General features: G+C 37.6%; 1 protein-coding gene across 3 annotated transcripts in view; it reads left to right on the forward strand.

The window, feature by feature from the left end:
• LOC124157044 (lysosomal-trafficking regulator) overlaps positions 1-15,825 on the forward strand; it is a 107,476-nt gene that overhangs the window by 73,603 nt on the left and 18,048 nt on the right. For all 3 annotated transcript variants that reach the window (XM_046531516.1, XM_046531518.1, XM_046531517.1), the window contains exons 33-37: positions 435-679; positions 5,975-6,041; positions 6,904-7,054; positions 11,759-11,899; positions 12,834-13,051. In XM_046531516.1, the coding sequence (XP_046387472.1) occupies positions 435-679; positions 5,975-6,041; positions 6,904-7,054; positions 11,759-11,899; positions 12,834-13,051 (822 nt within the window). The remainder of the gene's footprint in view (positions 1-434; positions 680-5,974; positions 6,042-6,903; positions 7,055-11,758; positions 11,900-12,833; positions 13,052-15,825) is intronic.

A 15,825-nucleotide genomic window follows, 5' to 3' on the forward strand; every position in this document is an offset into this window, starting at 1 on the left:
TTTCCTGAGTTAAAAACCCCCTTCACTAGACACTTGGGCTCACGGGTCAGCATAATTGTATAATGTGGGTAAGAGGCCTTGGGGCCCTGGTGAGGATTCCTGGCAATTGTGGGCATTCCACCCTTGTGGGGGATGATAGCCAGTAGTATAACTTCATGTAGTCATCTGCAAGTGCCCATCAAATTTCAAAAACATTCCCCCAAGGAAGAATCATTTGTCTTAGACATCAACCAAGGTGATTATCAATATTTAATTGTACTTATGACCTCAAAATATGGACATGAGAAATTCACCAAAAAACACAAATATTATTATGGTGTTATGTAGAAAGTTCAGGATAATGTGATTATGCCTGTGCTGCTTCTAATCCCCTCGTCATCTCCTCCTGTTTGTATGTTTGCTGAAGCTTTATCATCGTTTATTTGTGTCATCAGGAACGAGACTCATTTGTGGCCGAGTTGTCACGGTGCCAGCTGCCCAATCAGCTGCCGAGCGACAACCTGAGCAGTGTGATGCAGATGTGGCGTGAGGGACTCATCACAAATTATGAGTATCTGACTCAGCTCAACAAGATGTCTGGCAGGTCTTTCAATGACCTCATGCAGTATCCTGTCTTCCCATTCATATTAGCTGATTACACAAGTCAGACCCTGGATCTGCAGGATACCAAAGTTTATCGGTAGGCATGCCTTCCTCCTTGTTATGTTGTTAATAATTAAGAAAATATGATTCCTTGTCCAACAAATGTCTTTGAGTAATTTTTTACTAAACAGGGTCCATGGCAATTGGGGAAATAAAAATTGCGACAGGAAGTCATGGAAGATGGCTGGGAAATCGGATCACAATAAACTCCCAATTATTCGTGCACAGATTATCCGTTCCGTTGCGGATTTTCCGTGCGTGATTTTCACTGTTGCTCAATATTCTCCTCGATCTTTATAAAAAAATGAAATCGGATGCAAAATCATCGGAATCACGGCATTAATGCTAGGATAAAAACCGGGCTTATTATTTCCGTTAGAATCCCCTTTGTAAGCGATCGCGCGCTAGCTGCATTCGCGGGAGCACCATGTTCCTGTTTTCCAAGCCTCGCATTGCGTAACCGCACTCCGTAATCACGGATACACGTCCCGCAGCAGTTGCAACCTGGGCAACTTGTGCGAGACGCGACTACGTGGCGTGGTGCCTGAGAATGTAGTTTCCGACGTCGAGCAGTGGTTTTGAAGCACTTGGGCAAACCACTTTACTGTATCCGTGAACTCACTGCCATGGATGTGTGGTTCTCGAAACCAGGCCTTACATGGAGCATTAATGATATGAGTACAACCATGTTATTGCCGCTAAAAACGTCGCGAACTTGCAAAGAAAGCTCTCATTTAGTCCGGGAAGCACTCTAAAATAACAGAACAAACTGCTTATATAATAATATATTGTTTGTTTTAGGTAAATTATGGACATTACAGGACATTAAAGTGAAAGTTTGAGTTATCCGTATTTTCCATCTCTCCCCCACCATTATCAGCCCATTTGGATGATCGGGATAAGTGTACTGTATTCACATTTTCTGCTTATTTTCAAAAGAAATTAAATAATGTGAGGAACTTTATTAATTTATTATTAAAAATTAGTCTATAAAAAATAGAATCCGTGCATGAAATAAGGTTTTAGTATGTATATTTTGCTCTTTTGGAACTTAACCCCTAATTAGCATGAAACTCAATCCAGATAATCGGGAGTCTGCCGTAAAAGTTAAAAAAAAACAGGAACATTCTTTTGGGTACCGAGTGAAACTTCCTCTAAATTGACAATCCACTTACAACGTCCACTATAAATAAAAAGACATATAAAGAAGCATAACAAAATGCATTGTTGAACTCTCACTCTTGATACCTTTAAATTTTTATGTCAAAATTCCTCAGCGGGTGACATCTCATCACAGAGTATTTCGTGGTGACGTATATTTTGAATGTTTTTTGAATTCAAAAAAGACAAAGGACATACAGTTTTCAGATGATATTTCGTGCAATATCGTTGCCAAAGGTATAAATGTCGTTCATGGATTAAACAGCACTCAAACGGAGAAACACAGAAACAAGCAACTTATAATTATATTAAAAGCTGTTTCATGGTGTCTTGTCAACTTTTTTGAAAAATCTCTGCAATGAAGGCTGAAGTACAGCTTTCTTCTTTTCTCGATAAAGGAGCCTGTAGCAGGCAGTTTCTTTCTCAAAAAAAAAATCACCTTCATTAAAGGCAACACTGCCCTCAATCGTATACGTTTGTATTGTCCGCATATACAGTGGAACCTCGATCTATCGTTTTTCAGGGGGATGGATGAAAAAAACGATGAATGCGGGAAAACGATCAATGCGGGAACGACAAATCGGGGTTCCACTGTACTGCCATATGAAACAGTTGAATGTTGGGATGTGGAGTAAACATTGCAGGAATACCAACAAAAATTACTTGCTGACAAACATTCGAAAGTCCAAAGTTAGTGTATGAAAGTCAAGTAAAAGGTGCCAATTTGGAACGTACGAAAGTGTGAATTGAACGACAGTCGAGGACTGCCTGTATAATCAGATTTTAATGCAAGGATACAGAAGGAGTTTTATATTTTCTGTTTGTATTCAAGCTCATAGCCAACCCCTTTTTTCAGTTTTCTTCTTCCAAAAATTTCCAAAAAATCAGTTTTAATTGTAAATAACAAATACAGGCGGTCCCCGACTTTCATACACAATGCGTTCCTGAAAACGTGTACAATAGTCAAATGCACAAAAGTCGAACCATTGAGTTCCATACTAATTAGGGGTTACGTTCCAAAAGAGCGAAATATACATGCTAAAACCTCATTTTATACACAGATTTTATTTTCGTGCATTAATTTTAATAATGAATTAATACCATTCCTCACAGTATGCAATTTCTTTTTAAAATACGCAGAAAAGTGTAAATAGAAGTTAAAAAAAACAGGAATTCCGATGAGTGCCGAAACTTCCTCTCGGTGATTAAGTTGACATTCCACAAATAATTTTCTCTATGACTAAAACAAAACATTCAAAGAAGCAAAACAAAATGCAATTTTGAACCCTGACTTTCATTGATGCCTTTAAATTTTTACATCATAATTCTTCTGCTGGTAACACTGGTAACACCTCGTCACAGCGCATCTCGTGATCACTACAATAAAGACAAAAGACATACGGAATTCGGATGATATTTCGTCCAACATCATTGCTGCTAGTGTGAATCTCATACATGAATTAAACAGCACAATGAAAAATCACCATCGGAAGGAATCACTTTTATATATTAATTGTATTTAAATCTGTTTATAACAATATTAATGTCTTTATAATAAATGTCTAGTCAGCATTAAAAAAAAAATCTATGCAATGAAGGCTGAACTACAGCTTTCTTTTTCTCTTGATATAAAAGCCTATAGCAAGCAGTGTCTCTCTCGACGGCTCTTCGGACCTGTGAACTTCTCTCCGTGTTTGGATCACATTCCTCCATTATGTTAAAAAATTTCTCAAGATGAGTGAATGCTTCACTCATTTTCTTCGCCGTCAAAGTTTGGGCTGGTTGACTCTGACCATCTTCTGGTTGTTCATCATCTTTTTCTTTTTCCTCCTCTGCTTGGATGGTGATAAGGTCTTCGTTTGACATTGTCTGTCCATGAGAATCAATCAATTCATCTACGTCCTCCGTGTTTACGTCTAGGCCCAGTTGATTCATTAGCTCAACAACTTCCTCCGTGGCCACTTCAGGTGTCTTGTCGAAGCTTTTAAAATTTGGTGCAAACTCAGGACATAACTTATTCCAGTAGCCTATCATAGTAGATTCCTTGATTTCTGCCCAAGATTTGTTAATATTATTGATTGCGTTCCAGATGCTATAACCTTTCCAGAATTCTTTTAAGGTAGGTCCATCTTCCTTTTTAGTCATTCGGATAGCCTGGCTGATGGTTCTCCTCATGTAGTACCGCTTGAAAGTGGCTATAACAGTTTGATCCATGGGCTGGATTTTGCTCGTGGTGTTCGGAGGCAGGAACATTATTTTAATTTCGGGTTAAAGATCTTGCAATGATTTCAGATGTTCCGGAGCATTATCCAAAATTAGCAGTATTTTGAAAGGTAAACCATTTTTTTGGCAATACTGCCTGACTGTTGGTACAAAATAACTGGTAAACCAATCTTGAAAAATCGTTGCGGTCACCCATGCATTTGAATTCTACTTCCAAATTACTGGCAGCAATCCCTTGTTCTTCCCCTTCAGTACTCTTGGGTTTTCCGAGTGATAGACAACCATCGGCTTTAACTTCATGTCTCCGGATGCATTGCCTCCAAGAAGCAATGTGAGCCTGACCTTGGATGCCTTATGCCCGAGAGCAACTTTTTCTTCTTTCGCCAAATATGTTCTATCAGGCATTTTCTTCCAAAATAATCCCGTTTCGTCAACATTAAATATTTGATGAGCAGAATAGCCTTCTTCTTCGACAATTTCGGAAAAAACTTAAACAAATTCTGTTGCTGCTTCTTTATTAGCACTTGCAGATTCACCTGTGAATTTTACATTGTGCTAGCACGCCCTTTTCTTGAAGCGGTCGAACTACCCTTTGCTCGCCTGAAATTCGGGTGTATCAGCATCTTCTTCTCTCAATTGCAGCTTCCAATCCTCATACAGACTGCGAGCCTTTGCTTGAATTACTGCAATGCTAAGAGGTAGATTTTTTTGATGTTGATCTTCGATCCAAACTATCAGCGATTTTTCCATCTCTTCCATCACTACACCTCGCCGCCTGCTGACAATGGTCGACGATATGTTCCCAGCATTTCTAACATGTTCTCTAATATTTTCTTTCTCCTTCACAATCGAGCACTCTGTGGAACGGCTTATTTTCAAAGAACGTCCGATTGCAGCAAATGATTCCCCACTTTCGGCACGTGTAATAATGTTTAACTTTTGCTCGATGGTGTCAGTTTATGCAACCTTCGCTTACTTCCACTGATGTCTACCTCCTCAGTCTTACATTTTTCACGCAATTTTCATCACTTCAAATAGAGAAATTGAGGAGATACAAAAAAATCGCCTTAAGTAAAACCAACACTTCCCACGTTCGTATTATCAGCATATACTGCTTTATGAAACATTTGAAAGTTGAGATGCGCAGTAAACATCGTGGGACTTTAAAAAATTGCTTGTAGACAAACGTTCGAAAGTCCGAATTTATGGTACGAAAGTCAAGTAAAAGGTATCAATTTGGAACGTACGAAAGTGCGAATTGTACGAAAGTCGAGTGTACGAAAGTCGAGGACCGCCCTTATTGGTTGCATTGATTGTTTATCATTTAAGTCATTGATCATATTACTGCAGTTTGGAACAATTATCAAAGTCATGGACTTAGCCTACTGTATTCATATCTTGTGGGTGAACCATAACATCTTGTGGTAGAGAAATGTAAATTTTTAGATATTTTAGAAAGATCTATGCATGAATTGACTATAAATTTTACATTTGGAATATTAGGGCTTTTACGTAAAAAAAACTGAAATGTCCAAATCCCTCAGTGTTTTTTAATGCTATTGGTCTTGGAGTATTTAGTGTCAAATGAATGCACACCTATACAGAAATTTTATAAAAAAACTGAGATCCCTTGGGCCAAACTTTTGTCGAATAGAATTTGGAAAACCCGTATACATGTTAATCATTACACTATCTCAGTCATCAGGGTGAAGCCACGTCAAATTGTCACTGTTTACTATCACTGTACTGCAGCCACACTCTGAGGACGGAGCTAGTGCAATGATTAATTTTAACATCAGAAGCCTACCTATTACCATATACAGGTTACTCATTTTACCCAGCAGTCTTTAATTTCTTAATTTGATTGTGTGTAGTAAGGTCATGATGATTGTTTGTGGAATGATGTGATGTAAGCACCCTGACTTCATTGACTCCATTTCATTTGTAGTAACTTGAAAAAGCCGATGGCCGTGCAAGAGAAGAAAAATGAGCAGCACTACGTGCGCCACTACAATGTAAGTATTGATTATAGGGTTAAACAATTGCTATAATAATATCTTACTTAAAAGTGATTTCACTCGGTTACCAAGTATGTGATAGTTATTTTCATGAAATACTTTGGAACCCGAGTTAAATGGCAAAAGTGGATTTGCCCAGCATAAATACATGTATCTCCTTGGGAAGTCACTCTCAATTGTACGACTCTTAGTTGCATGACTTACCCTGTGGTACTGTGAAAAAAGCCTAGCCATGCTAATATCTGTCATTGGGAAAATTAGTTACATCTCCATAGTATATTGGAACTAGTAATTTAAGAAGCAACCATTTCAATGACCATCCATATTTTTGTTTAGCATCCAACGATCACTTTGTACCTGCATGCTTGACTATAGACACTCTAGTCCCTATATATTAATACATTTCTATTATATGAATGATAGAATAATTAGTACAGAATTAATGTGTTCCCAGAACTTTGAATTTTTAATTTGGGACCAGGAACCAAAGAACTGAATCGACCCATTCTTACTATAAATTCGTATGATTTCTTTGTTATTAAAGGTTTGAGAAAATACCAATAGACTAGCCACACCTTTGTACCTTGACATTAAGGGCAAAAATTCCAGAGAGAATTGTAATTTGTCTTCACTGCTATTGGAATTGGGATCTTCCCCATTTGCACCATCTCCATTTGAACCACCGAAGCATCTATTTCCTGTGTGAATCCCAGTCTTAGCAAATGATTTTTTTCCCTGGAATTTTCACACTTCTGTTGGCACATATTTGTTTTGAATCGTGATGATTTATCCTCAAGATATCCCTCGTGGCAATTTGTGTTGTCGAGTCATCATATGTTCTTGCCATTCTATATTAAAGTATCTGAAGGAGGAATTGCAAGATGTGTTCAACTCCATCAGCCTCAACCAGGAGCCGTACCACTATGGCTCACACTATTCCAACTCGGGAACTGTCCTGCACTTCCTTGTTCGCTTGCCACCCTTCACTGGAATGTTTCTCAATTATCAAGGTGAGTTGCCTCCGAGTTCATTCCTGTTTTTGATGACAACATATTGTTCGTTTCACATTACAAGAGATTGGCGGTTTTCATCAGCCAAACTTATTGGTTCATAGCAGAAAACTACTTGGAGAAAAATGTAGTAATACAGGCATCCCCCGAGTTACGTAAGAGATGCGTTCCGGCAGACTCTGCATAAGTCGAACCTTTGCGTTAGTGCTTCAGAGATTGCGATCGGCGCAGTGAAATTCTCAGCGGAGAAATGCGCGGTAAATTCTCGGTGAAGTTTCATTCAATTCACTGCAATATTCATGAACTCTACCGCGTATTCTTACGTTATTAGTTACAAAATCGATAAACAATAATATAGTCTGAGAGTTGCATCTCGAGCATTGCCAATCAAAATGCGTAATATTATTCTCAGAGTTAACCGATCGCGTGGATTCGGGAAAGTACGGTATCTCAACGCTACATTACTAAACTGAATACTTCAATTGATTCATTATGGTGATAGTTTTCCGGGTTCACACCCTGTTGATTCATGTTTTTTTGTCCGCAAAAAACATGAATCAACAACCCGGAAAACTATCACCAATCAACTCACCGTGGAAGCCTCCGTAATAATTTGATTCATTATGTTATACTGCGATATAAGGGCTCAAAGAATGCATCGTCTACCTACCTATAATCATTATATCTTCTGCATTTTATATATTACGTTGATCGATGAATCTGGTGGTTTCACTGTCACAGTGAATACACGGAGGAGGAGTGTCTAGGATTACGAGCAAATAACACACAAAAAAATACCAGTAAATTACTATATTCTTAGATACATTCACACACACATACACTCAATCTTTCACGCACGGAAACATACTTTCATTCTCTCATATCTCAATAAAATAACGTGAAAATATCATCATTTGAATATTTACTTCGCTGGAAACATAAAAGAGTATTTCCAAAGCACAAAGCTAATTAAAAGTGAGCTTTTATTCAGCCAACTCCGTCATTAACGTGCAACAAAGTTAGTGGGGAAAAGCTTTTAATGATGCAATATTCATTTATAGTTGCACACAATACGAGAGAACGAGAAAATGCAGCTTAATAAAATTTTCTGCCAGAAACATGTAAACAATTACGCAATTAATATCGTGTGTCAACTTTTTCTTAACTTTTTCGTGGCGTTCATTGCCAACACTCAAAATTTCAATACTGTTACGTGGGTACTAAACAATTCTTTTCCACAATAAAGATTTCTGCTTGAACTTCATTTTCTTTTAATTCCACAGATGGAAATGTCCAAACTTAAGGATACAATTTTTAAATAGTTGAAAGTCGGAGTTCGGGTGTGCATGCTGTATAACAAGTTGTATCGTACAGGAATGAGCGCAACCACATCCATCGCTAGAACTGCAAATTTTCATGTTGATTGCTGACTTGGGATTTATAAGCGATTTTTCTACAGAAATTAATGAAAATTCCTTCGCGGAATTTCAAAAATGGGTCACTTTGTTATTTTTAGCACGTAAAAAGCTCAATAACTATTCGATATTTTTTCTACCATAGGTTGTACGAGCGAATATCTACTTCTTCGCGCTCGCATTCAAAAATTAACGTAATCATTTGAAATACGGTTATCGCTTAGGTAAGTACGGATTTACGTAAGTCGAGACATACGTAACTCGGGGGATGCCTGTAATCAGTATGTGAAAATATCTGGGACTGAAAACTTACATTTGATGCTAACAGTGTTATTTTTTTATTTGATATAAATAATTTTTTAAGTACAGCCGTGATGCCAATTTGCAGTGAAAGTTTTGGCAAAACATGAATGAGGCAAAATACAATACCAGTATAAAAACTAAGAAAAAGTAATCCAGAGGAGAGAGGAAAATAGTACACATCAATTGTATTGCAAAATTCTTGCATGACAAGTGGAAAGGATTGATGGAGGGAGGGAGGGTGTGGGTGAGTTTGGAAGGGAGGAGAGGAGATATCGACAGTCACGGGGAAAAACTTGGCAGGTCATTGAAACCAAATTTTACAGGGAAGCAATTTTAAACTTCAAAGACGTATCAAAAATCGTCTAACCTTTACCATAGAGTGAGTACAGGCGGTCCTCGACTTTCGTACACTCGACTTTCGTACACTCGACTTTCGTACAATTCGCACTTTCGTACGTTCAAAATTGACACCTTTTACTCGACTTTCGTACGCTAAATTCGGACTTTCGGACGCTGGTCTGTAATTTTTTAAAAATTCCCGCGATGTTTATTGCGCATCCCAACATTCAATTGTTTCAAATGGCAGTATCGGCAGTATATGCGAACAATACGAACGTATATAATGAAGGGAATTGTTGGTAATTGACTCTAATCTAGGTGATTTATTTGGGAGAGAGACTGCCTGCTATATGCTCCTTTATCAAGAGAAGAAGAAAGCCTTCATTGAAGATATTTTTCAAAAGAAGTTGACTAGACATCATCGAATAGCTTTCAATAAAACTAGTAAGACCTTCTTTCTAATTGTGTTTTTTCGTTTGAGTGCTGTTTAATTCATGTAAACCTTCAGCAACGATATTGCACGAAATATCACCCGAATTCCGTTTGTCTTTTGTCTTTTTTGAATAACATGCGGAATATACGCGATCACGAATGTCACCTGCCAAATATCGAATTTTGGTGTAAAAATTAAAAGGTATCCAGAGTGCGGGTTCAACAAATACATTTTGTTATGCTTCTTGATATGTCCTTTTATTTATAGTGGACGTAATAAGTGGAATGTCAACTTAAACGCCAAGAGGAAGTTTCACTCGATAGCCAACGGAGTTCTTGTTTTTTAAACTTTTATTTGCATTTTCTGCATATTTTCGAAAGAAATTATATGATTTGAGGAGTTTTATTAACATATTATTAAAATTAAGTCAATTGAAATGAATTCCGTGAAAAAAAAGGTTTTAGTACGTATATTCCGCTCTTTTGGAACGTAAGCCCTAATTAGTATGGAAGTCAATGGTTCGACTTTCGTACATTCGACTTTCGTACAAGTTTTCGGGAACGCATTGTGTACGAAAGTCGGGGACCGCCTGTATATACATACTTACTCTATGTGGTATATATAAACTAACTATGGTAAAGGGTGGACTATTTTCGATGAAGTCTTCAAAGTTTAAAATTCAGGGTTCCCACTCAACCTCTGAAAACCTTAAACCCGTGAATAAGCTGTGAATTTCGTCTACCATTAAAAAACCTAGAAAAAGCCGTGGATTTCATCATTAAAACCTTAAAAATCTCTCAAACTTGATTGTAGGACTACGATTGACAGATTAAAAGAAGAATTGATTTTTGGATCATGTTTCAAGGCTGAGTCACGTGCAGACGCTGTCCACGCATTTACCTGCACACGTGATTTCAAAGCACAATTATTAATTGGTCCTTGTGTCATGGCAGCACATCGGCCTTAAGCCTGTGATTGGAAGAAATTGACCCTGAAAAAAAATCAGGCGCTTCTTCACTTCCCTGCCACCCTGCTCTCTCTATTTTCCCACACACAACCTTTAGCCGGACCTGAATTTTTCTAACGATAGTTGACGTCATGAGAGGTAGCAGTTTCATTGCTGCGTTTGCATTCAAGACATCTGTTGCGTTTGTTACATTTTTAATTAACGTGCAGCTGATGATTGTTACATGATAAATATTTCTGCCTAAAATGCCTTATCTATAAACCGTAAATTTGATTACATTTAGACCGTGAAAACCAGGAAAAAACTGTGAATTTTATGATGTAGTCAGAGTGGGAACCCTGAAATTGCTCCCTTTTAAAATTTGGTTTCAATGACTTACCAAGTTTTTCCCTGTGACCGTCGATAGAAAGGTGAGCACTTTGTTAGGGTGGTAATGGGAAAAAGGTGGATGGAGTAGGGAGAGCGAGCGGATGGAACAAGTTAGAATCCTAAAATTCAACAGAGAAAGAAGTTCAGGGCAGTCAGAAGTCGAGTTTAAGATAAAATGAAGTGCTAATTTTAAATCCATTTTAAGTCTGCAGGTTGGATAAGGAGAGAGAAGACAGCACAGCATCAGAGGACGTATTGCGTAAACGTTGGGACTCTATATCTAAATATTTTGGCAAAGGATTAGTCAGGGCTGACATGGGCCAAATTAGGGAGCATTATGAAACAATAGGAAGGACAATATGTGGTTGAAAAGTAGAGGTGGAGTGCAATGGGGTCTTTAATGTCCGTGAAGTGGTAAAGAAAGCCTAATCGCTTTCTTTTTTTTCATTACGAAGCCATGAAATCACTTTTCATTATGAAACAGTGTACATAGTTGTCTTACACATTTTTGTGCTTGTATAGCCTGATAAATAAATAATAGTGCTCTCTCACATTCCTTACTGTGGCGTTGTTTTAGTGTTTTAAGCCCAAAAGAAACTTGATTTCTTTAATAGATTCTTGTTCTATCAGGCTATTAAAATCTAGCATGGGCCTTTAAATATCTCTAGACCTGACACCTAAAATGAAGGATCTGAAAAAATACTAGAACAGTCCATCCTTGTGTGTAAATTAATTTTGAACGAAATTTCAGTCATAAATTAAAACTTATGACTTTCTCAGGTTGTTTAGTGTCAAGAGTCATCAGTTTTTTGTTTTATTGTCATTTTTAGTCTGTGCAATTTTTTCGTACTGCATAATTAAATCTCACTTATTTCCAGATAAAAACTTTGACATTCCTGATCGGACATTCCATTCTCTTCAAACCACTTGGAGATTAACAAGCACTGATTCAACCTCCGATGTTAAGGAATTAATCCCAGAATTTTTCTTCTTGCCAGAATTTCTTCGTAACTCGGAAGGTATGGTATTCCATTTTTCTTTCCTGTAAATTCTGCACTCATCATTTTTCCTACCATGTAGCATCTTCTAACTTAAGTCCCGATGTCTTCTCCCTGTGTGTCTGCAAGATTTTATGTTATCCGCAATTTGTGCCACTCGGGACTTGAAGTGAATGTATCTCACTCTCATATTTTCCAGTCCTTATAAGTCGAGATATATGCAATGGGTGGCATTATTTTACTCTGAATTTGGTGTTTTTTTAATGACAAAATAATATTGATAATGAACATTATATATAGAGGTCGAGAGATGAAAAAAAAACTCAATTGATTAAGTTCAATGTTCATTGTAGGCCCAACTATCATCACTGGGATAGTGGAAAAGAGAAGGGTAAAGAATCATAATGTTTAAAACAAAGATATGACTGTATTCATAAGTTTCGATCAATATTCCTGGAAACCTATTATGTTTGCATGCTTTGTGTAGTATCTGCATTTATGAAATACTTATGAATTTCATCATTCATGGAAATGACCACTGACAAACCAATGTTTTTAGGTCACCTACAAGTGCATATTTTGTTCAAAGTTTTTAAATGATTCTGTGAATCAAAATTAGATGTCTCAGTAAATTGATTCAAAAAAGTTGAAAATTGAAATTCCTTCAACAGTTCGTGGACGAGTTATTAAGGATGTAAAAGAGAACTAATATAAGTATGAAAAGGTTACCTGATGAGACAGTGGAGCGGAGAGTTGCTTCGAAATTATCTTTGGATTGTTGATTTATGATGATGAAGATCCATGTCGTACAGTAAATAATGAAATATGTGTTACATTGTCCTTATATGGTTTTTTTATCATTATTCACCCAACTCTGCACTTTCTATCCGTTTGTGATGGATTGCCTCTTCTCCTGTCACATTTCCCTCTCCTAACTTTTGATTCTCTACTTCAGGATTCAACTTTGGCATCCGCCAGTGTGGTGAGAGAGTGGACGATGTGTACTTGCCACCGTGGTGTGAGGGTGACCCACGTAAGTTTGTGCTGGTCAATCGTCAGGCGCTGGAGTCGGACCATGTACGGGAGCACATCCATCACTGGATCGACCTTGTCTTTGGTTACAAGCAGACGGGGAGGGCTGCCGTGGATGCCATCAATGTCTTCCATCCTGCCGTGAGTTCCCAACCACCCCTCTCTTACCACCCGCCTCACAATCTATTGACATTGTAAAATTATAGTGGAACCACAATGGAACAAACTACTTTGTAACATGGTAATAATAATAATAATTATTATCATTTTATTTATCCAAGGATCGTATGACAGAGTGGGTACCCATTGCATTGAAAGAAGACTTATCAAAAGTGAAATGATCAAAATATACAGTGGAACCCCGATTTATCGTTCCCGCATTCATCGTTTTCCCGCATTCATCGTTCGCCGCTCCTGGTCCCAAATTAAGTTCCATAAAGACAATGTAATTTTTTCCCGCATCTATCGTTCCCCGAAGTATCGTTTTCCCGCATTTATCGTTTGAAGATCGCGGTCCCGTCGAATAATTTTCCCGCATTCATCGTTTGATAAAAATGAGACGAAGTGTTTACTACGTGTTATTTATGGCTAATTACGACAGACACATAGTTTGAATCTTCCCCAGGACATTGAAATGCGATAGGGAGAAGCAGAGTGCCGTGGGATAGTTACATAAGCGCATTTCCCAAGATTCGGTATCCCCCCTCCCCGGTTGAAGCTTTCTTCTTCTCCGAAAAAAAAGGTCCCAGCTCGATCAGGGATCGTATTACGACGACCTTAGCTTCGAAAGAAAATATCAAGTTACTCGAGAACAAAAGAAACCTTTTTCACGCCTCCCCCTCTCTCGACCGCTAACTTTTTTTTAGCCGACTCGCTTCAAAGGTGGGAGGTCAACTGCTGCATGAATCACCTATTAGCCCAAAAGGTATCTAAAAATGAATTTCGGCAATTGGTATTATACTTTTATTATATTGAGATATTAGTGATGTGCACATAATTTAGTAAAGATTGATACCAAACACGACGTATTTCTAACGTTATTTAAGCATTTTAAGCAAGGAAATAGTTGGAATAATACGATGGTGATTTCTGGCGAATATGTACCGATATCCTCGCAGCTGATAGTGAGCTTCACGGAAGTTGATGCGATTTTTTTCGAAAACAATTACGAGTCTGGTTACAATTTACGAGTTATGCTACAAGTTTCACTTGTCTGAGTTGCTAACGAAGCGATGTCTTCTCAGGATATTTTGTTTCTCTCGACTAGCAATCTGAATTCATCTGCTCATCTAGAGCTACGCTACTTATTGTTAGAAATGAGTGGGTAAGTTGCCTTCTCTATAGGATAAAAAATTTAATTGCGCAGTCATATGGTCATGCTTCACCCTCTGCAGTAAGCTCTGCCTATGCCGTACGCGATAGCATTAGTGCCGAACTTCACCTCGTACGAGTGGTTCCGTACTTTCCGGGGTGGGTTGACTTAAAACTAGCGAGTGTTTTCCGTGTGGGTTCAATGGAGTCCGGTTTCATATTTATTAGTTTTATTCTTATTCGTCTTCGGACCATGGCCCTTCCGAAGATACAAGTGAGAACTTTAAAAGATGGACTCAAAATAATTGATGATGAAGAAAAAAATCCGGGCTAGAATGCGTTAATATTGCAGAACGCCTCGGTTTGTCCGGTAGCACATCACGGCAGGGGTGGGGGGGTAGAGCGAGATCCCAGGTGAAAACAAGAAGTGGGATGAAGCCGAGGATCAGGTGGGCGTGCCGCTGACGATTAACGCCACATTGCCTCAATCATAATAAAAATTTCATTGCTAGAAAGGAACATTTCCAATAATAAACTATTTTTGGCCTTCTTGATCCATCTCATAACCAATCACTGCGACGGCGAAATCAGTTGTTTGAGGCATAACACGCACATTTCTCGCGTAAATACGTGTACTTGAAATGGCATTTGATGGATAAGAATGTTTACAGTGAAATAGCAGTGAAAATTCCGAGTTGAGTTCAAAAATTTTTTAGCAAGGCGGCTTGTTCCCTTAGGATATTAGAAAGAGAGATAAGTCGAATCAACAATATGACCTAAGTTTTTCGATAAAGTAATAATATTCCTGAAATCATCTGAAATCTCGTTTGAATCCATTAATGAATGTCATAATTCGCAAAAATCCAGCGGATCCTGGGACATAGGCAACCCGGGCAAACATTCCCGCATTTATCGTTTTCCCGCATTCATCGTTCTTTTCATCCATCCCCCTGAAAAACGACAGATCGAGGTTTCACTGTAATATTTTTCAACTAGTAAAGAAAAAATACTTCACAAATAATAAATCACAAAATAATGAAAAATTGAGGTGGGGTGATAATAATAATATCATCTAACTCATTTGAGCTGTTGCAGTTTCATCTTGCAAAATGTTGTTTTATTTACTTTTAGCTTTGAACTTATTTGATGGAATGATACATCTTTAATATCATGGGAGTAAATTTAGAGTATTGCAATATGGGGCTCCTTGAGGTAATTTTGTTTCCATGAAGAGTGACATGTCCACTTCAGTCAAGTATTTATTAATGTCTCTATCAACCTTAGATATGTGAAGGTTAACCTTAATTGAAATACATGATTTATAAATGTATTTGCATGAAAATGTGATTAGTCCTAAATAATCATCTACAAGAATTTTTTATGTCAACTTGATGATTCTGATAGCACTTTTTTTAAACAAATGCTTTTTACCATATTCTTAACAAATTTTAATAATTTTTTAAATTATATTCTGGTATTCCTAAGTATTAATTTTAAATTATGAAAAAGCTCTATTATAATGGAATTTTGTATTTGCAGCAGAGGTGCATAATAGTCATAGTGTATAGCCACTTAAGTCACGTACATACAATCACTTTAGCTGA

Source organism: Ischnura elegans, chromosome 4, assembly GCF_921293095.1.
Source record: "Ischnura elegans chromosome 4, ioIscEleg1.1, whole genome shotgun sequence".
Lineage (NCBI taxonomy): Eukaryota > Metazoa > Arthropoda > Insecta > Odonata > Coenagrionidae > Ischnura > Ischnura elegans.